Here is a 21045-nt window from a genome sequence, read left to right as displayed (position 1 = left end):
TACTATAGGTAAGTGTGATGTACTCATACATTTATATCAGTTTGCGCTCTCTCACCTCGAACTGTTTCAAAGTCAAAACCTCGACTGTATCTTCTTCACCGGTTTACACATTTCCATTAGGATTCATGGTGTGATTGTGATCTCCAGTCCATGTACTCCGGAAACTTGACAAACCACTTTGTTTCCTCTATACAACGTTAAACTACCTCGGAAATAGGAAGCACCTTGAAACTCGAAACACGTATTAACTTGTACATCCGTGCGAGATTCCGTGTTCGTTTGCAACAAATGTGTCACTATCATTCATAGAAAGAAATACTCTATCATAGAAAGAACCTTCAGCAATAGGAAACAAATAAATCAGCATTTTAAATAAATAAATACAGGACAACATACATTATTTGAGGCCTTTGATTGTAAAAGGAAATAATACACTTGTCAAGGCTACTTCCAAGGCCTACATAGGAAAAAAACACAAAAACATAATTTTAATCGAATCGACATAGCATATTTAAATTGTATGAAGAAATGGTGAATGCATAAGAAAACATTAATTTTAAACTGAACCTATAGGCATTTTATCTATTTGCAATAGTGTAAAGGAATAAACAATCACTTTTCAAGCATGATTTTCATGAGGCCTGAAAATAAACACAACAAGAATCATTCTACTTTAAGCCACTTCTCATCATTAAATTTTATAACACTATTTACATTTACTTTTGCACCATGTTCTTTAATACATTTGGTAAATCTCTTTCATAACATAAGTCATCTCTCATTTCTCCAGCTTATTTCTCTTCTGCATTCTTTATATCACAGTTTTAAGAAACCCTGAATATTTAGGTCACTTTTGCACATTTTACATTGTGCTTTTTCTGTACACCTTCGCAGGTTTAGTTCATCAGATAATTAATACGTTTTTATAAATATTAGTTCACACTGGATGAGCAGACTTGATCAAGCAAGTTTATTCCCAAATAATCACGCATTATCAATGCTCAACAACTGTACACGAATGTAAGTGTGCTTTCTGCTACCGTATATAAATCTGTGGAACCATAGTGGTACACATCGAAAAATAAGAGCAGACATCTCACAGTAGCTACCATTGGGTACACTGATATAGGATGCCCAGTTTACCTGGCTTCTTGTACTTGGTGTGTTTCTGAGTCTTCATGTCGTTGGGAGGAGTTCATGGGGGACAGTCTGTGGCTGGAAGTGAACTGTCCCATGAAGATTTATCGTCAGTGTTATTGTTAAGATTGGTTACAGCGTCCATCCTCTCTGAAATGCCCCCTCCTGTGGAGTGTTTTCCTTGAGTGTCCCCTCCTGTGGAGTGTATTCCCTTAGTGCCCTTTCCTGTGGAGAGTTTTCCTTGAGTGTCCCTTCCTGTGGAGTGTATCTTTTTAGTGTCCTCTCCTGTGAGGTGTATTTCTTTAGTGCCCTTCCTGTGGAGTGTATTCCTTCAGTGTCCCCTCCTGTGTAGTGTATCTGTTTAGTGCCCCCTCCTGTGGAGTGTATTCCTTTACTGCTCTTTCCTGTGGAGTGTATTCCTTTAGTGGCCCCTCCTGTGGAGTGAATCCCTTTAGTGTCTCCTCCTGTGGAGTATATCCATTTAGTGCCCCCTCCTGTGGAGGGTATCTCTTTAGTGTCCTCTCCTGTGAGGTGTATCTCTTCAGTGTCCCCTCCTGTGGAGTGTATTTGTTTAGTGTCCCCTTCTGAGGAGTATATCCCTTTAGTGCCCCCTCCTGTGGTGTGTACCCCTTTAGTGTCCTCTTCTATGAGGAGTATCTCTTCAGTTATCTCTCCTGTGGAGTATATCCCTTGCCACAAAATATCCGTTCCTTAGAAAGCCTTCCCACCTTCCGAAAGGCCATTAAGACTCACCTGTTCCCCTCTCTCTAGACCACCTTTCTCCCCTTTCTTCTTATTCTTAGGATAGGGTCTGTGGCTTTCTCTAGCGCCGGGACGCCTCTTAGCTGGGGCAGCTGTTTTGCGCTTTACCAAAAACTATAACATAACATAACATAACATAGTGACCCCTCCTGTGGAGTGTATTTGTTTAGTGCTCCCTCCTTTGGAGTGTTTTCCTTCAGTGTCTCCTCCTGTGTACTGTATTTGTTTAGTGCCCCCCTCCTGTGGAGTATATTCCTTTACTGCTCTTTCCTGTGGAGTGTATTCCTTTAGTGGCCCCTCCTGTGGAGTATATCCCTTTAGTGACCCCTCCCGTGGAGTGTATTTGTTTAGTGCTCCCTCCTGTGGAGTGTATTTGTTTAGTGTCCCCTCCTGTGGAGTATATCCCTTTAGTGCCCCCTCCTGAGGAGTGTATTCCATTAGTGCCCCCTCCTGTGGAGTGTATTTCTTTAGTGCCCCTTCCTGGGGAATGTATTCCTTCAGTGTCCCCTCCTGTGGAGTGTATTCCTTTACTGCTCTTTCCTGTGGAGTGTATTCCTTAGTGCCCCTTCCTGTGGAGAATATACTTTTAGTGGCCCCTCCTGTGGAGAGTATCCCTTTAGTGTCCTCTCCTGTGAGGTGTATCTCTTCCGTGTCCCCTCCTGTGGCGTATATCCCTTTAGTGCCCCCTCCTGTGGAGTGTATTTATTTAGTGCCCCCTCCTGTGGAGTGTATTTGTTTAGTGTCCCCTCCTGTGGAGTATATCCCTTTAGTGCCCCCTTCCGTGGAGTATACCCCTTTAGTGTCCTCTTCTGTGAGGTGTATCTCTTCAGTGTCCCCTCCTGTGGAGTGTATCCCTTTAGTGTCCCCTCCTGTGGAGTATATCCCTTTAGTGCCCCTCCTGTGGAGTGTACCCCTTTAGTGTCCTCTCCTGTGAGGTATATCTCTTTAGTGTCCCCTCCTGTGGAGTGTACCCCTTTGGTGTCCCCTCCTGTGAGGTGTATCTCTTTAGTGCCCCTCCTGTGGAGTGTACCCCTTTAGTGTCCCATACTGTGAGGTGTATCTCTTTAGTGCCCCTCCTGTGGAGTGTACCCCTTTAGTACCCCCTCCTGTGGAGTGTACCCTTTAGAGCCCCCTCCTGTGGATTGTATCGCTTTAGTGCCCCCTCCTGTGAGGTGTATCTCTTTAGTGCCCCCTCCTGTGGAGTGTACCCCTTTAGTGTCCTCTCCTGTGAGGTGTATCTCTTCAGTGTCCCCTCCTGAGGAGTATATCCCTTTAGTGCCCCCTCATGTGGAGTGTACCCCTTTATTGTCCTCTCCTGTGAGGTGTATCTATTTAGTGTCCCCTCCTGTGGAGTGTATTCTTTTCTATGGGAGAGGTGTGGCGCCGCAGCCAGGGCGACTGACGCTGGAATCTGGGGACCACGGTTCGATCCCCGGCTCCGGCGACAGGTTAGCCCAGCACCATGTGACTCTGGGCAATAGCTCGCTTAATCTTCCCGACGGCCCCCAGCGTCTAGAGACCCTTACGGGTGATTGTGGACTTTACTTTACTTTTATTATGTGCAGCAACTCTTGGCTTAAGGAGTCGGTTGCCTAATTGCATTGATGTGCTGGAACAGTCAGGTAAATGGGAAAAAAATTGTCCAAAGTCGCGCTTTAAGAATTTTATTTGCATGTCACCTGGCACTTGGTCAAAACCAACATAGCAGGCCTGGGCCTAAATTAATCAAGCCCAACATGTTTTACTGTCTGTTTTTTTTGCCAGAGTTGCATCTAGGTGTCAATAAATAGTGGATAGTTTCTTAATGGTGTAATGCAGGGTCCAGTCCTATGTGGTGGCGTTTGCTTTCTAGCACGTTCTATCCATTATGTTAAAGGTTGTCTAAAAGGTCAATTGGAGCATGTGAATGAGGGGGTCATTGGGCACCATTATGTACTTTATCACTAGTTGTTTTTCTAGTTCAATTTCGTTGCGCTCACTGCATCGCATTTGGGGATGCAGTGCACGCAACGAAATTCGTTTTATTTATTTAAATGTTTACTTACCTGTAAAGCTCCATAATCCATAGATTACTACCCCCCACCCTGCCCCTCCCCCTCCCCACGTCACCGCCCTGCAAGAACACCCATTACTGACCGCGGCTGCAGTATTACCATATCTAGGAAGGCCTCTCATTGCATCACTCCTGTCTAGTCCCAGAATGTTTTTTTTAAGGGTATTATAGTACATGCGGATCCTTAGCTAAGCCTCTAAGCACCTGACTGCCGACTGGCCAGGACTCTGGTAGAGCCATGCCATCCAGGCGCCTTTCTATTATCTTTTTTGGCATTAGCAGTGGCCCGACCATCCACATGGAGTTAACATCAGATTAATGTCAGACTATTAAACGGGAGCGAATTTCTAACTCATTTAATTAAGAAAGTGTGAGGCTGAATGAACTTTACCACATGTTAACCTAGCTTCTTGAGAGGAAAGGCATTGCTCAACCAGGCCAAAAACAACAGCAGGTAAATTGACCAGTAACTTGCAACTGAAAAGTATTTCTATGTTGTCCCCTGGACAGCTCCATTGTTTAACACTTTGTTTCGAGCTCTAGAGCTTTGAATTTGTGGTTTAAAATATTTAAATGACTTTAATTTGTGGATGTCTTAAGGTTACTTTCAATTGGAGACTAGAATCCCCAGTGCAAAGGGGCTGCAGCATCTGTAATAACTTGGGCGTCCTGTGTGCAATAATTGGAAGTAGATATGGTCTGTCAGGCAATTTTCTGTGTGTATTTTCGAATATTCATTGTATATGTTATTTAATTCAGGGGGATGATGATGAAGATCTAATCTGGGACTGTCAAGTCCGCTATGTGACCTTTATTGGCGTTGGGAAGGACCCCCGAACATTTGCATTGATAGTGGATGTAGGGAACCAGCGATTCCAGTGCGCGGTCTTCTGGTGTGAACCTGACGCAGGAAACATCTCTGAAGCAGTGCAGGCGGCTTGCATGGTGAGTAAATCCTGTGCCAGATGTGAGTGGGAATTATCAATCAGCTAATTACAACCAAAAGTCCTGATATGTTCAAGCCCCCCACCACTGGTAGACCAGTTGTGTCCGGGATAGGGTCCGCACTCGAACGCCTTTCACCGTTCTGTGATGTGTTTTTGAGACCATTGGTGAAAGAAATGCCTACTTTCCTCGAGGATACAAAGGATGTGCTAAACCTCATCAAGGACAGACCTTTTGACCAGGACAGGAGGATACTCATTAGCATAGATGTTTAGCCACCATATACTAATATCCCACAGGAGGCCACCCTTGAGGTGATAGACAAAATCCTAAATGAGACAGTGTGGGAATCAGTGACAGCACATGAGTTATTCTTGACTTGGCACATCTAGACCTAGCTCAGAACTATTTTGAGTATGGAGGAGAATTCTTATAAGTGCATGGGACATCAATGGTGAGCACATTCGCTCCCAGATTGGCATGTCTGTATGTGCACTCCTTCGAGTCTGAGTAAGTGCATCATCCCTCTAACCTGTTTAGGGCAGACATTAAGTTGTAGAAGCGCTACATAGACGGTGTGCTGCTAATCTGGGAGGATTGCGGTGCAGGCCTTGATCGGTTCAAGATTGGACTATGCTAACATCTTATATCTTGGCCTGCCCGAAAACCTCCTGCAGCGGATGCAGGTGGTCCAAAATGCGGCGGCTCGCGCCATTTTTGGCTTGCATAGGCGAGCGCATGCTTCTGGCCTGCTACAGGCACTCCATTGGCTGCCTATCCGACAGCGGATAGTTTTTAAAACTCTGACTCTTGTCCATAAGGCCTTTTACTCAACTGGGGCTAAATACCTGCAGAAGAGGCTCAAGCAATATTGCCCGTCGCGATCTTTGAGATCTGGATCTCAGCTTCTTGCCGTTGTGCCCCGTGTGAGGAAGGCTCGACTGGGAGGTCGTTCCTTTATGCTTCGGGCTCCTCAGCTCTGGAACTCTCTGCCTTTTCTGTTACGAAGCAACTCTAATTTGCTATCTTTTAGAAAGGCCCTCAAAACCTGGCTGTTTGCCTCTTTGATTTTACAAAACAATTAAAATTCTTTTTGTGCTTCCCTCTTTATCCTTTATGTGTTATGTTTGCTTTTAGGATGTCAATAAAGCGCCGGGACACTCATTGAGTAGCCGTGCGCTATAAAAGTCACAAAATAACATAACATAACATAACATAACATCTGGAAAGGGAGTAAAGAAGATTCCTTGTCCTTGTCACATTGGCTCAACACACTGAACCCCTTACTTATATTTACCATTACTATAGGTGGATTGAAATTGGCCTTCTTGGACCTACAAATAACTGCTGATGAGGGCCTTCTGGGGACAGAAGACAACTATAAAGAGACTACAGTAACAACCTGCTCTGCTTTGAGATCCCTATGTGAGAATCTCCCAGTGTGTCAGTTCTTATGTCTGAGACAAAATTGTTCAAATACAAAGGACTACAAGGCCAATGCAAAGAGACTCACTGAGAAGCTGACAAAGATAGAATCCTCCCCATCTCATCAGTAAAGCTAATAAGAGAGCCCTAAATAACAAAAGGGATCAACTGCTATCTACTTCTGAAAGGGTCACTCAGGACTGATTGATCTGGGTGACAACTTTTCACCTCTCGTCTAATAAGCTGCTAAAAATCATAAACAAGAACTGGAGTATACTGGTGTCGGTGGCCTTGGGTTTAGCAAATATAATACTTCTTCAAAAGAGCCAGCAATTTGAAAGATATACTGGTACACACACCCAAGGAAACCATCAGCAGATAACAGACAAACAACACTCTGGGGTATACCAACACCAGGAGGACATTCCCCTTGCGCTAACTGTAGCGTGTGCTCCTTCACAAAGAGGATGAAGGAAGCAGATCTAGGGCTCAACCCATAACGAAGACTGAAAAACCTGTCCAACTGAAATTGCAAAAATGCAGTATACATCATAAGGTGCCCTTGTAATCTACTGTATATAGGGATAACATAAAGGTGGGTTAGAACGAGAATAATGGAATACCTCAGCACCATACGGTGCAAACGAGATGCCACACAACTGACAAAATAATTTATTGAGAAGGGACACAGTGACAGAGACCTGGAATGGTGAGTTATTGAGAAACTGAGACCAGTATAAGAGACATGATAAGAGCAGAGATGGATGTACAGACTTAGCACCAACATACATGGGCTAAATGACGAGATACCCTAGGACTTCATGGATGCCCAAAAATAATGAGACCAAGGAAGGAGGTATCCTTTGGTGGTTAGACTCATGGGGATATGAGGATACACCATTGGTTCATTTGGAATCCTGGAAAACCACTGATAATGAATTAACACTGACATTGGTACAGGACACATTAGTCTAACATCACCTATGGACTATATCCTCAGGTGTTAAACGATGCCTCTAGTTACATTTTAGCGCTGATCATTCAGTCAGGTTGGGAAGTTGTACAATAGGATTATAACCTGTGAACACTGGTTTCTCAATACCCCAATAGTTTATTTTTTTACCTGTGTACAATTGAAGAGGGGACCATTTTGTCAATTTGAGAACACAAGGGTGTTTTGACCCCAATGGTTCTTTTGCATGTTGGTGCACAATACATCTGCACTATTATAATACAATGGAACTAGGACCGCACCATTTACGGTCCCCTGACACTACACCAATGTCTTGGCTGATCTAAAAATTAGTTTCAATTATGTTGGAGCACATATCTGTTAATGATGCACAGCGGACGCGCGCAGCGGGCACGCCGATTAATGGCAAGCCCGTCTACCCCCGTCCGTAACCCAACCGCGGCCAGAACCAGGAACCCTGGATCCACGAGTCTCCACCGCTACAACTCCGCCACTCTCCACGCACTCAACCCCATAAGAAACAACGACTGCCAAAGATTCACTCCAAACACCACCCACGGCCAGTTCTCCTGCCGACACTGCTGACAATCCTTCCCCATCAACAGCACCACCAGGACCGCGGAAGCCGTGCCGGACTCCCGCACTCCCGAAGCACTGACATGCATCCTCCTCAACACATGCTCCCTACACAGGCACGCCATAGAGATCTGGGACGTGCTCGACACACTCTCACCCGACATCGCTTTCTTCACAGAAACCTGGACCACCGCCACCTACGCCCAGACATCGCCGCCGCCATCCTCAACGGAAACAAGATCCAGAGAAAGGACCACCCCCATGGCCCAGCAGGAGGACTCGCCATCGCACACAAGAGCTCCCTCCGACTCTCCACCTCCAGCACGTGTGGCCCCCTCTCCAACACAGAACACCTCCATTTCCAGATCCAGACCAGCCCCAGGACCACTCTGCGAGGCAACCTCACCTACAGAACCCCCAGAACTCGCACTCTTTCTGCAACCACCATCGCCGACCTCGTCACACCCCACGCCAAAGCCTCCATGGACTACATTCTCATCGGAGACCTGAACTTCTACCTCGACAACCGCAGTGACCCCAACTCCACCACCCTCCTAGACAACCTCGCCAACCTCACACTAAAGCAGCTCGTCACCACCCTCACCCACAGAGACAGCCACACCCTCGACCCCATCTTCGCAGGAGGGACAAACATCCACTTCAGCCACACCACACAGCCCCTCTGGACAGACCACCACTGTGTACACTTCACCTTCATTACCACCACAGCACCCAAACCCCCCCTCATGCCCACCACGAAGGAACTGGAGCAAGATCACAGAGGAACACCTCAACACCACCCTCCTCCTCGACCCCCCCCACCTCGACAGACGGCAACTCTGCAGCCAAACAACTTCACCGCTGGATCTCCAGCTGTGCAGACGAGCTTGCACTCCTACAGAACCCCCAGAACTCGCACTCTTACCGCAACCACCATCACTGACCTCGTCGCACCCCACGCCAAAGCCTCCATGGACTACATTCTCATCGGAGACCTGAACTTCTACCTCGACAACCGCAGTGACCCCAACTCCACCACCCTCCTGGACAACCTCGCCAACCTCACACTAAAGCAGCTGGTCACCACCCCCACCCACGCCCCCTGAAGGGCACCTGGTTTACCACCGACCACCAAGAAGCCAGGCGCTCCTGCAGATGCCTTGAGAAAATCTGGCGGAACAGAAAAACCACTGAAGACCAGAACAACAACAGGAACGCCCTGAATGAATACCACCAGCGCATAAGAGCCACCAAGCGAACCTTCATCAAGAACAAAATCCACACCAACGCAACCAATGCCAAAGAACTCTTCAACATCATACAGCAGGTCACCAAACCCCCCAGTGAACCCACGGACCTCACACCGTCCCAGGACCTCTGCAACAGGCTCAGCTCCTACTTCCACCTGAAAATCAAGGCCCTCTACGACAACTTCAGCGAACAGACTCCGGACACCACCCCCTTCCCCACCACCGACAACCAGCCGACTATCTCCAACTGGAATCCTGCCACCACAGAAGACACCACCATGACCATGAAGAACACCCACTCAGGAGCACCCACGGACCTATGCCCACCGCACATCTACCACAGGGCCGTCACCGTCATAGCACCCGAACTAGGCCGGACCATTAACGCCTCCTTCAAATCTGGCATTTTCCCCGACGACTGGAAACGGCCAGAGATCAAACCCCTCATAGAGAAGCCCTCGGCCGACCGACCTGAAAAACTACAGGCCCATCTCTCACCTCCCCTTCGCTGCCAAAGTCACAGAGAGACTCGTAAACACCCAACTGAGGCCTTCATCGAAGAGAACGCCATCCTAGACCCCTCCCAGACTGGATTCCACAGGAACCACAGCACCGAGACCACCCTCCTCGTCGCCACTGACGACATCAGCATGCTACTGACCAGGACCATACGACAGCCCTCATCCTACTAGACTTCTCTGCAGCCTTCGACACCAACTCACATCGCACTCTCGCAGTCAGACTCCACGACACCGGGATACGAGGAACTGCCCTCAACTGGATTCTATCCTTTCCCTCCGGCAGAACCCAGAGAGTCAGACTCCCACCCTTCCTCTCCGAACCCACAGAGACCAACTGCGGAGAACCCCAAGGACCCTCGCTCAGCCCCACACTCTTCAACATCGACATGGCCCCCTTGCCGCCATCGTCAGACAGCATGGGCTCAGCATTGTATCATATACCAACAACACCCAGCTTATCCTCTCCCTCACAAAGAAGCCCAAAGACACTAGACGCTGCTTCCAGGAAGGAATGAATGACGTTGTAGCCTGGATGAACAACAGCTGCCTCAAGCTAAACTCGGATAAAAAAGAGGTCCTCGTCCTTTGACCCTCCACCATCGCTTGGGACAACACCTGGTGGCCCTCAGGAGGCCACCCACCCCTTCAGACCACACACAGAACCTCGGCATCATCCTTAACTCCTCCCTCACCTTGACCCGCCAGATCAACTCCGTCACTTCCAGCAGCTTCAACTGCCTCCGCATCCTCCGTAAGACTTTCAAATGGATCCCCCCGAATGCAGAAAGACCATCACCCACGCACTCATAACAAGCAGACTGGACTACGGCAACACCCTCCATGCCGGAATCAACAGAACTCTCCTGCACAAGCTCCAAATCATCCAGAACGCCGCGGCCAGACTCGTCGTCGGTACCCCGCAGCACGAAGACATAACCCAACACCTACGATACCTCCATCAAATTACTCAGCCACGCCTAAAAATCCCTCCACAACATCAGACCCAAATACCTCAACGAAAGAGTCTACTTCCACGAACCCAAAATGAACCTCCGCTCCGCCGACCTTGCCCTGGCAGAAACCCCACGCATCTGCAGAAACAGAGAAGGCAGAAGAGCCTTCTCCTACATCGCAACCAAGGCCTGGAACAAGCTCTCGGTCAACATCAGACGCTCCCCGTCCCTACACACGTTCATGAAGAACCTCAAGACCTGGCTCTTCGACTAAACCGGAGCTGCACCCCCTCCCCCACTCCCCCAGCGCCATGAGACCCTCACGGGTGAGTAGCGCGCTTTATAAAACCCTGATTGATTGATTGATTGAATGATCTTAGCTCTTATTTAATCTTGATGAGATGAGCATTGTCCTCCCATTTGAGCTCACATGACTTTGCATTTTGAGACTTGTAGTTTTGCTTTTAACATTGTACATATAGCCTACATAATCTCAGCATTCGAAATTCGATTGACTAAGAATCCAGGACTGTGTTAAGGTCTCATATTAGTCAGAGTCACATGGCAACTATCGCTCTGTATTGATTGTGGGGGGACGTAAGGAATGTTGCAGTTGGGGGGAAAACCAACTAAACTAGTTGTCACCACAGTGATTTTACTTAATTTGTAATGGCAATTGTTCCCTATGGGCTATATGTGAGTAATATAGATGCCACAGTTTCCTCTTTTGTAACAAGTGATTAAAAGGGGAAATGTATCAAATGTTTCAGATGTCTTTAACTTTCAACAATCTATGCTGTAGAAATGAAATATGATATGAACAGTAATAAGTTTAATTATAGTTGAGACAGTTTATATGCACAGTGAATGAACAACAATTTAGTTACTGGGTACTTTGCTTTTTTTTTTAGCCTTGCCTCCAGTCCTGCCCTCACACTCATATACCCTGCCTCTCATGCATTTGAACCATGGCCTGTCCTTGACTATTTGCCACTGGATTCAAGCTAGCCTGGCTGATGAAGGGTAATACCCAGAAACCAGTCCCAGGATGCTTGTTTCCGGATCAGGGAAGACCTGGCTTGGCAGCTCAGGCTGGACTGTTCCCATGAGTCACAGGGTCAAGACTGATTTGCATACAGCTGGGTCTAAACTGAGGTGGTGGAGTGAGCTTAAGAATGATGATGGATTCAACCCAGATCTGTGACTGGGGGTGAGTGTCTGAAAAGTTTCAGTGCTCCGATCATCATCTTGTGTTTGCTCTGTTCTTGACTATGGCATGCAGTCCTTGCGAAAGGCGGTCAATATGTGAAGACGAACCTCCAGTCACCACCTGAAGACACAGATGCGGAATGGCCGCTCTACCCTTCTCGTAGGTCCCCAGCTGGCCATAGCCCTTTCTCTCCATAAAAAGCCCTCAATGAAATCATTATTTTGGTAACTGCTTGGCGCCATTAAACCATTCATCCCGCAGGTACTTCGCGCCAAACCCGCCTTCAGCAGCAGACACAAAATGAGCCTGTCATTCGTTTAGTTAGCCGAGCTATTTTGCTACAGCCAGAGATGACGCACTTGGGCACTGTGGTTTTCCAGGCATGAACAATAATATTGAACGCGGTTGTATGAGCGGTATGAACCAATAAAGCTCTTAACTTCTCTCGCATTATTTATTTCCTCTCAGGTCCAGTACCAGAAATGTCTGGTGGCCACAACGTCGCGCGCAAAAGCCAGCTCCCACGCCAGATCGTTCCTGAAGATGAAGCGCGCGGCCTCCGTGGACTCCCCCATAACCCCTTTCGCCTCCGCCGGCCACCCCATGCAGAAGGGGATGAGCTCCAGCAGAAAGAGGGGAATGAAGGCTATCTTTGAAGCATTCAAACAGAAGCATTCAGTGGTGCACACCCCTTAGGAGGAATTAGGCAACCTGCCACTGCCATCGGGGCAGTCTCTGATTGCTAAATAATTTTGTGGACATTTTTCAGCAGGTTCGTTAGTATTTTCATTAAGAAGGGCAGAACTGAGACATTGCAGTGGTCGCGTGTTCCTGCTGCAAAGGAGAACATGTCATCAAGGATAATGACTTTATGGATGGAAAGCAGACAGCATAAATAATTCAGCATAATTGAAGTGGTTAGTTTTACTGATCGATAAGGTCTTAGGCATTCTAGGGAGTAGTGATAACAAAATGGCTGTACGGTTGCTGTGTATCAGGTGTAATCTATTGTAAAAAACTGATTATGGACATTGCTCTGCAAGGCACCTGGGCGGAGAGTCCAGTTTTCCAGAGATGTGAGTTTGTTCATACAGTGAATATTAACAAAGCGATGCTTCGAGGCCAGGCAAAGGAACACGCAAGGTGCAGACACAGGAGGGCACACTGGAGCAGGCAAGGGAACTCACAAAGAGCAGGCAGGAGATGTTTCACAGGAGCAGGTACGGAAACGCAAACAGGGGCAGAAAGAGGGTCAACCAGGAGTTAACAGAATGGAGCAAAACTTTCAAGTATGGAAAATTCGTGGGAGTTAGAACTAATATGTATGATAACATGACGTGATTTTGATAGGTATTGACCTCAGTTCAACGATAAAGCATTCAAAATGAATGTACAATTATTAAAATAACCAGAAAACCTCAACAAGATAACCAAATGGCTGACAACAGTTGTGGATTACCTCTCTGAAGGGCCCAATTTGGCATTCTCTCTTCAAAAGAAGGAGTCTGTAGGTGGGCTCATGAGGGATGCTGTTGCTTCCTGAATCCCTGCAGCTCCTAGAAGCCGCTCTGCAGAAGCAGAACTCTGAACAAGTGTGCATTTAGAGATCAGGCTCTAGCCCTTCCCACAGGAGTGGCACTACAGATCAGCCAAGCCTCCAAATGCGTGGGACTCACCCGCAGTGAGTGAGAGTCGATGCCTGCCTTCCAGTATCCCTGTGCCTTAGCAAGCCGCCCTGCTGTTACCAGTACAAGTAGGCGCTAGTAAGGCACAGAAACATATCGAGCATAACGAAGGATACTGCGAGATCAGAAGAAACAAACTTCTAAAAACGGGCAGCATGAAAGAAACTATTTTCGACCTTTTCTCGATCAAACCACACAAATAACCCCCAAAACAGAGGAGGACAAGGATTCTTTAAATGTGATCTTTTTATTGTGCTGCCCCATGTCACCGGTCAGGGTTAGGCTGGGTTTTCTAAATGTTATACTTAAATAAGAATCACGACCTATGTGATCTTTTCCAGGAGTCGGTGCAGCATCATGGCAAACATTCAAATAAACGCCATGCAAAATTGAAGAAAAACACATCCCACTAAAACCGTTACAGGGTGGTGCAGGCAGGTTACCATGTGTGTGCTATTGAATGATTATTCCTTAAGATAAAGTTAGAAGCATTCATGCCACTACTCGCCCCACCCTGACAATGATGCCCGTAGTGGAAATCAACCGTTACAACTTAGTAATTACAACACACTACCTTTACAACGCAGCTGTTACAACGCAGCTGCCTTTATATCGCATGCGATTACGACGCATGCCATTACAACGCATTAATAGATAAGTAACGGGGATTTTTTAGCTTTAGGGTGGGTATGGGTTTTAGGGTACATGGGGATAGTATTTTTACCCCTACACTATCCAACACTTACCCTACTGTTGCACTCACTGGAGTGGGATTAGTCATTTTTACACTATCCAACACTCACCCTACTGTTGTACTCACTGGAGTGGGAATGGTAATTTTTATCCCTACACTATCCAACACTTACCTCACTGTTGCCCCAAAAGTAGTACGCGTTGTAATGACGTGTTGTAACGGTAGTTTCTAAAAAATGCGTTGTAATGGCATGCATTGTAAAATCATGCATTGTAATGGCAGTTGCAATGTAAAAACCATGTCGTAAAGGCATGTGTTGTAATTGTTTGCGTTGTAACATCATATATTCACCCGTAGTGAACCAAGATGTGGGCCGGGTGCCATGTGCCTCCTAAATATAGCTCATGTACAAGAGAGGATTTGCACATATCCCAAAGCGATGTAGTTCACGTGGCTATCAAACGCCCTGATGAAAGAAAAGGATTCACGCTGTGCAATTCAACCACTGGTCTTTCATGACAGTGCTTGCACTGTGAAAGCTTGCTGCATTTTAAATTATCCCTTCAGGGGTGGGTGGAGGCAGCAAGACGGCAGGAAAAGGTGGTCGGGGAGGCGGTTTGTACAATGGGGCAAAAGGGTCGGCAGCAGGGCAGGCAGAAGCTATTTGAAGGCTCAGCTTGTTTTGAACTCGACGGTCAAAGAGGACCTAGAGCTGACCCAGGCCAGGCTTTTGGTTCAAACCTAACTCCAGCCCTCAGTGGCTCCCTCTCCTCTAGAAGGTCATAGAGAAATCTGAGTAGCTATGAACAAAAAGAGCCTTTAATCTAAGTTACAATCTTTTCAAGGCGATCTCTCAGGGCCTTAAGGCATCTCTCTTGCTTATGGTGCTCTGGTTTCACACTGAGATTCCAAGCTCTCTACACTTCTAGACCACATCCCGGTCACAAACAATGTGAACAATTACAGAAAGACTTAATAGGTATAGAAATAGATTACTATGCTTTTGGTATTAGACGATTAATGGTCATAAGTAACATTCTCTAGTTATCTTTACATGATATCGTTTCAGTGAAGTTTAGCATTCTTATGGCTTTTGTACTTTGTGTATGACGTATTTAAAGACTTTCTGTTTGTAGGCTTAGCTAAACAAGAACTGAGCATGAACCCGATACATTCAGGTCAAGTTCGCGCTACATAAAACTCCGTAAAAAAAATAGTGAACTAACTCCTCAGTGGCACATAACCATGACAGGTATATCTTTTACAAGGAAGAATCAGTAATTAGACTAATACTGGCCTTTGGTCACTCCATCCATAATGGCAGCAGGCCTCAACCAGTGAGGGGACCTCTTCCTTTGGAGGGAGGGCTCTAAAGATATCCATGGGTATGATTTTGCTAAAATACTTGGGGAAATGTAATTTTGAAACGGAAATCTGAAAACTATTGTATTGTTGGACATGCTAAATATGTCAATAGGAATAATATTTTTTGTTACAATTTCATGGACGAGATATCAATCGACCCCAAATTTCTCGTATGCATTTTAATCCCCTCTCTTGCAGTATATCAGTAATTATACACACTGTATTTAGTGGAAGAGACAAATGAAACACAGTGGGTATTTTTTATACGTCCTCAACCAGGGCCCCACATGGTATCAATTCAAAAGTCTGTCTTGCTTGCAGTGTTTTACTTTGTATATATTTATCGTGATAAATTTAAAAGCACTCAAATGTAAATTAACATCTACATCTGTTGGAGGTAAACGGCTGAAACGCCATTGTAATATTTCAGGTTGCTCGAAAAATAACGTTTGATATAATACCTATGAGAAAATAATTACTGGGGAGGAGGCAGGGTTTGCTGATAAAATGATTTCAAATTCAGCATGAAGAGGTTTGGAGGCCGCTACATTATGGGTGTGAGAACAGAGACTGTCACATTTTTTGAATTTCCCAAAAGTCAGCTATAGATGCTCTGCAGGGAGGTGTATTTGGAAGAAGAAACTAAACATGCAGATGAGGATCGCATTTGGAGGCAAAAAAATAAATATCTTATTTGCATTATGGGAATATGTTTAGATTCAGAATAGACTCCGTTTTTATAGTCTGTAGTTTTGCAAAGGCAAGAATAGCAGATAGCTCATCAGGGTGACGCAGTCCACTATGTAAAGTCTTTATTAAAAAAGTAAAATTAAAGAACAGGTTAGTACTCGAAGCAGTGATTTAATGTTTTAGGATAGTGCCAGAAGGGTGTAGTTGTGTCACGGGCACAGCTAAAAAGGATGGCATAAACCCAGCACACCTATTATAGAATCAGAGATGAGAAAACAAGGCATATGTTAGTTAGTTCTAGACTTGGGTGTATGGCACGGTTTTGATACTCTCCGGAGGCCACTCTCTATTTTGCATACCTTATGTAACAGCTGAAGGATTTAGTCAATGTACCTCTGGAATAAGAAGGCTCTTAAAATCATGGGATCATGGGATAAAACCTGAATTGTGTAAATCTTGGCACTGAAAGAAACTGGCTAGAGCTACCTAGTGAGAGACCGGGCTTAACCAAGCATTAGACTGGAACTGAACAAAGCATTGAAATGGCCACAAGAACTTTCTTTTTATATATTGAGTGCCATCACAATCTCTTCTTCATATGAAGCGGTAAAGACTAGGTCTCATAGACGTAGAAAAGATAAATTGACCAATCCTCCTTACCAGGATGTGAAATTGTGGCCTAAAGCTCACACACAACTGTGAGTAGTACATGTTTACCTGACTGCGCCACCTTGATTGGCGATTTGCTTAGTGTGTTATGCTGCAGAATGTTAGCTACCAGAAAATACTGTTTCTAATAACCTTTGGACCTGTTTCAGAAAAACTCAGCCTTGATGCCCAGAGCAAAATCTACAACTTCAATTATACGGGATATACAACAGACTTACTTAACTTTTCACAACTAGAGAACTTGGCTTCTCACGAAAAGTATTTGTAGGTTTCATTGGGTTAACTTCATCTCAGGACATTGCAGGCCCGTAGAAAAATGTTGCAGTGTAGGCTGGGCTCTCCCATGTAGACGTTTGGTAATCTGTGGTTCAGAGTCAGGCCAGCACCAAAACCAGCCCTGGACAAAACGTTACAATTATCCATGAATTGTACCCTGTGGGTGAGCGTAGCGAGTGATCCAGCACCCACACATACCCTGCCTAAGAGGGTGTGTGTGAAGAAGGATCAAATGTGGGAATTTCTCCCCCAAAGAACATTTTAGAAAGAATGCTGCAAACTGTGCAAGTTGCTGTACAATTTTCCAAATATATAAGCTAAGGGCTTTCACGGCTGGATTGTGGCAGCTGATCCAGTCTACGAGAGGCCTGCTAGCCAGAATGCTCGAATAACCAGTTTGGACTTGCTTGAGACTAGATTGGGAGCTGTAATGCTGGGATTGTCTCGCAAATTATTCTCACTGAAACCAAGACACTCACTACTTTATGCAATTTGGAAAAAATTAGAAGAATTAAATAGATACGTAAGTATATTACACAAGTTGTGGGTTTGTGCTCTTAAAACCACTAGGCCTGGGAAAACACAAAACAAAAACCGGTGCTAAGTAACTAAACTTTGTTATTAAGTTTTACTATTAAGTATGAACAAATATTTATGTATTCAACTGTAAATAATAAAAAGGGTATTAGAATTCTTATACAACGAATGAACCTTGAACTGATTGGAATCTCTCTAGGACATCTCACTACCTCACATTTTGGTGACCTCTTGACAGGCAAACTGCCTCGTGTTCTAGAAGGAATGACACAATAGAGACATATGATGGAGGCAGAACATAGTCGTAGATTTTGATAGCCAAATACAAAGATTTTAAATGTTGCCACCATACCACACTTCCCAGAATGCATCTGGACTGGAACTGAAAGGGCAACTCCAACAATTTTTCGAAAGAATACCTTATTTCTTAATGCTGGGTTTCGATCATTATTTTACATGAAGTAAAAATATAATGTACAAGTAAAAAAAAGGTGACTCCAAAAAGCGACACCCTATTTCTAATATTAAGATGACTCACTCTCCTAAAGAATTAAATGTCAACATCTGTGCACCATCCTCTGATCTATTGTGAGGCTGCCCTACCACCCTCTTACGTGTTTATCTTGTTTTGTGTATTTGTGTTCATCAGCATGTTCACACTCTCTTTTTTTATCATGTAACGTGATTTACTGAGTTTCTTTATTCCACTTTCTAGCATTTTTAACTGTGCATAAATTGTGAAACAAACTTTAACACTTAACTGCTCTATCATTTGGCAAGTACTTCCCGGCAAACACATTCTTGCACTAGATCCTTTATATACGTACTGCAGCAAGATTTACAAATATTGCACTGAGTCGTACAAAATGAAACCTTGGATTGTTCCGATCACAGAACTGCCCTGCGCTCTCACACCCATGGAAGACAGCAATCAAACGAGCTCATATTTTAATCAAACTTGTCATAACTATCTATTAGGGTGATGTAAACAGAAATCTCCAAAACCAAATAATATATATATAGATGTTATTTAATACACAACAAATCAATATCAATAAGAAATAGGTGTGTGCTCCATTTCATACATATGGATTTTAAAATCATATCTTAATCCACAGTCTTTAATTCATCAATGTTGTTATTGCACAAAATGTGCTGTTTAACATACATAGTTGGTTTCTGATACCATATGATGTCAGATTGTATCACATATAAAAAGCACACTCTTCCTTTTTGTATTTATGTATTTCCTTGCTCTTTTATTGAATACCAAATACTTAACCTCATACGGAACATTGCATTATGGGTCCAAATTTCATTTGTTCAGTCCCATATTTTTTATAAATATTTTAATGATGCTCCTGAAAAACAAAAGACTTCCATTTTTGCACCAAGAGCAAAAAAATACTAGGCAAGATGTTACATTGGAACTAAATCTGTCAAAATAAATATCTGCTGTATACAATATTAGCCCTGAAGAAGCGTTGTATTTGTGAAACATGTTGACTGTAGTCAGAAGGCTGTAGGAAGAAAAAAGCCTGTTTGTGTCCAGTAAAATCTTATGTGTGAAGAATTCATATGTGGCTTCTATCATCATTTCAATAAAAACAACAAGGAAGAGTGTCATAAAATCTAATGACATGTGGTGTCATAAACCAACAAGGTATATTAAACAGGGCATTTGATGGACTAATAGCAGTGATGAACTATAGACCATGGATTCAGATATGTATATATATATATATATAACATTTGTTTATGGAAATTTCAGATTATGTTTCCCAAATAGATATTAATCAATTGCACTATGCTGTTAGTGTTGGGTGGCTCAAATATATATTAGAAATACTGCACTATTTGTATAGTGAAGCTAAAAACAGAGGGCCTGATTTACAAGAAAAAGGCATCCACAGACATTCATACAAGTACTCCTACTCAGGTGTACACGAATGAGTCTTTAGGGGTATTCACAAACACACTGTACATTGATTACCTATACCTGTGCTATTTTATGCATATTTTGGATTCATAAATCTTCATTTGGCTTTGTAGGCAAATCTATTCAAGTCATTTTTCCCTACATGGGGGAAACAAGTATTATGCACGGAAAGAGCTTTACCTATCCCCCCCCCCATGAAATGTGGGGGTGTAGTCTTTGACTGGAAATGCATTACAAATCGAATCCATTTCTTGGACAAAACATGTGAACACTGTGTTTTGTGTACACACACGCACACACAGAGTAAAGGTTGGACTTTTTTTATCATGTGCATAGCGCAGCAAGACAGGCAATAAACATTACATTATTTGTATCATGTGTTAGTGCAAGCGTGCTATAAATCATGCTTAGTTTGCACAGCATACTTATTGTAAGCAGACAAGACAGACTAATTCTATTGTGATTAATACAACCAGACATACAGACAAAATGCAAACACTGTACTAATTACATCATGTATTTAATGCAGTGAAACACATTGCCCAGACCTACTCATTGCACTACTTCTGTCATGTGTTTAATGAGATCAGGCACGCTGTAAAAACGACACTATTTGAATGACCTGCTCAACAAAGACAAACAAACAACTGACTGTAAACAATATACTGTTGGTATCAAGAACTAACATCTGCCAGACACTCACAGTGGAAATACTGCAACATTTCTAGCATGTGCCTGGTGTAGCTGGATACATCGATAAACAGTAAGCACTGCACTAGCTGTGTTATGTTCTTAGGGCAGGCAAAGAGACAAATTGTTAGCATTTTGCCATTTGCATTATGTTTTGGTGTTGAGACAAATTATAAACACTAAAATATTGTGTTTAGTCCAAAACTAAAACTAATCGCCTCTGGTGGTAAAAATAATAGCAGAGGCCACTGTAATGCTAGGCTGACAATCATGAAGTGTAAAAAAAAAATCAGAAGTAAAGTCTTTGTTAAACCACCTAGTATTTGGAATACAGTATCAGCTCACACGAGGCTTGCACCATGTATCCTGAAATTCACAAGGGATATTAAGGCCCACCTCTTCAAGGAACACCTCATGACCTCCTGATAAGGATTTTCAGTTTTGTTGGCCATTAGTCCAAAATAGGACTTTATCGCTGTTTTCTGTATAGTACACAATCCTTATCATTCCATCAGCCTCAGTTTGTCCCATACTGATATGTATAGCAACTAGCTCTGTTATTTCTCAGCTTGGTGTGCACTATATAAATACCAAAAGTTCCTATCATATACACATAAAGATAGATACAAAATCATACTTTAAATACTGCAAGGTTTATAATATGTGCTCAGAACAACCACTCATAAAAAAGTAAG

At 44.1% G+C, this 21045-nt stretch overlaps 1 protein-coding gene across 1 annotated transcript in view; it reads left to right on the top strand.

Annotated features, from left to right (window-relative positions):
• Window positions 1-19395, top strand: part of APBB3 (amyloid beta precursor protein binding family B member 3) — a 222114-nt gene extending 202719 nt beyond the window's left edge. The window contains exons 12-13 of the mRNA XM_078653428.1: window positions 4712-4897; window positions 12274-19395. Coding sequence (XP_078509554.1) covers window positions 4712-4897; window positions 12274-12501 — 414 coding nt within the window. The 3' untranslated portion in view covers window positions 12502-19395. The remainder of the gene's footprint in view (window positions 1-4711; window positions 4898-12273) is intronic.
• Window positions 19396-21045: the final 1650 nt, after the last annotated feature.

Source organism: Lissotriton helveticus, chromosome 7 (assembly GCF_964261635.1).
Source record: "Lissotriton helveticus chromosome 7, aLisHel1.1, whole genome shotgun sequence".
NCBI classification, from domain to species: Eukaryota; Metazoa; Chordata; class Amphibia; order Caudata; family Salamandridae; genus Lissotriton; species Lissotriton helveticus.
This window is presented reverse-complemented; position numbering and strand designations above follow the sequence as displayed.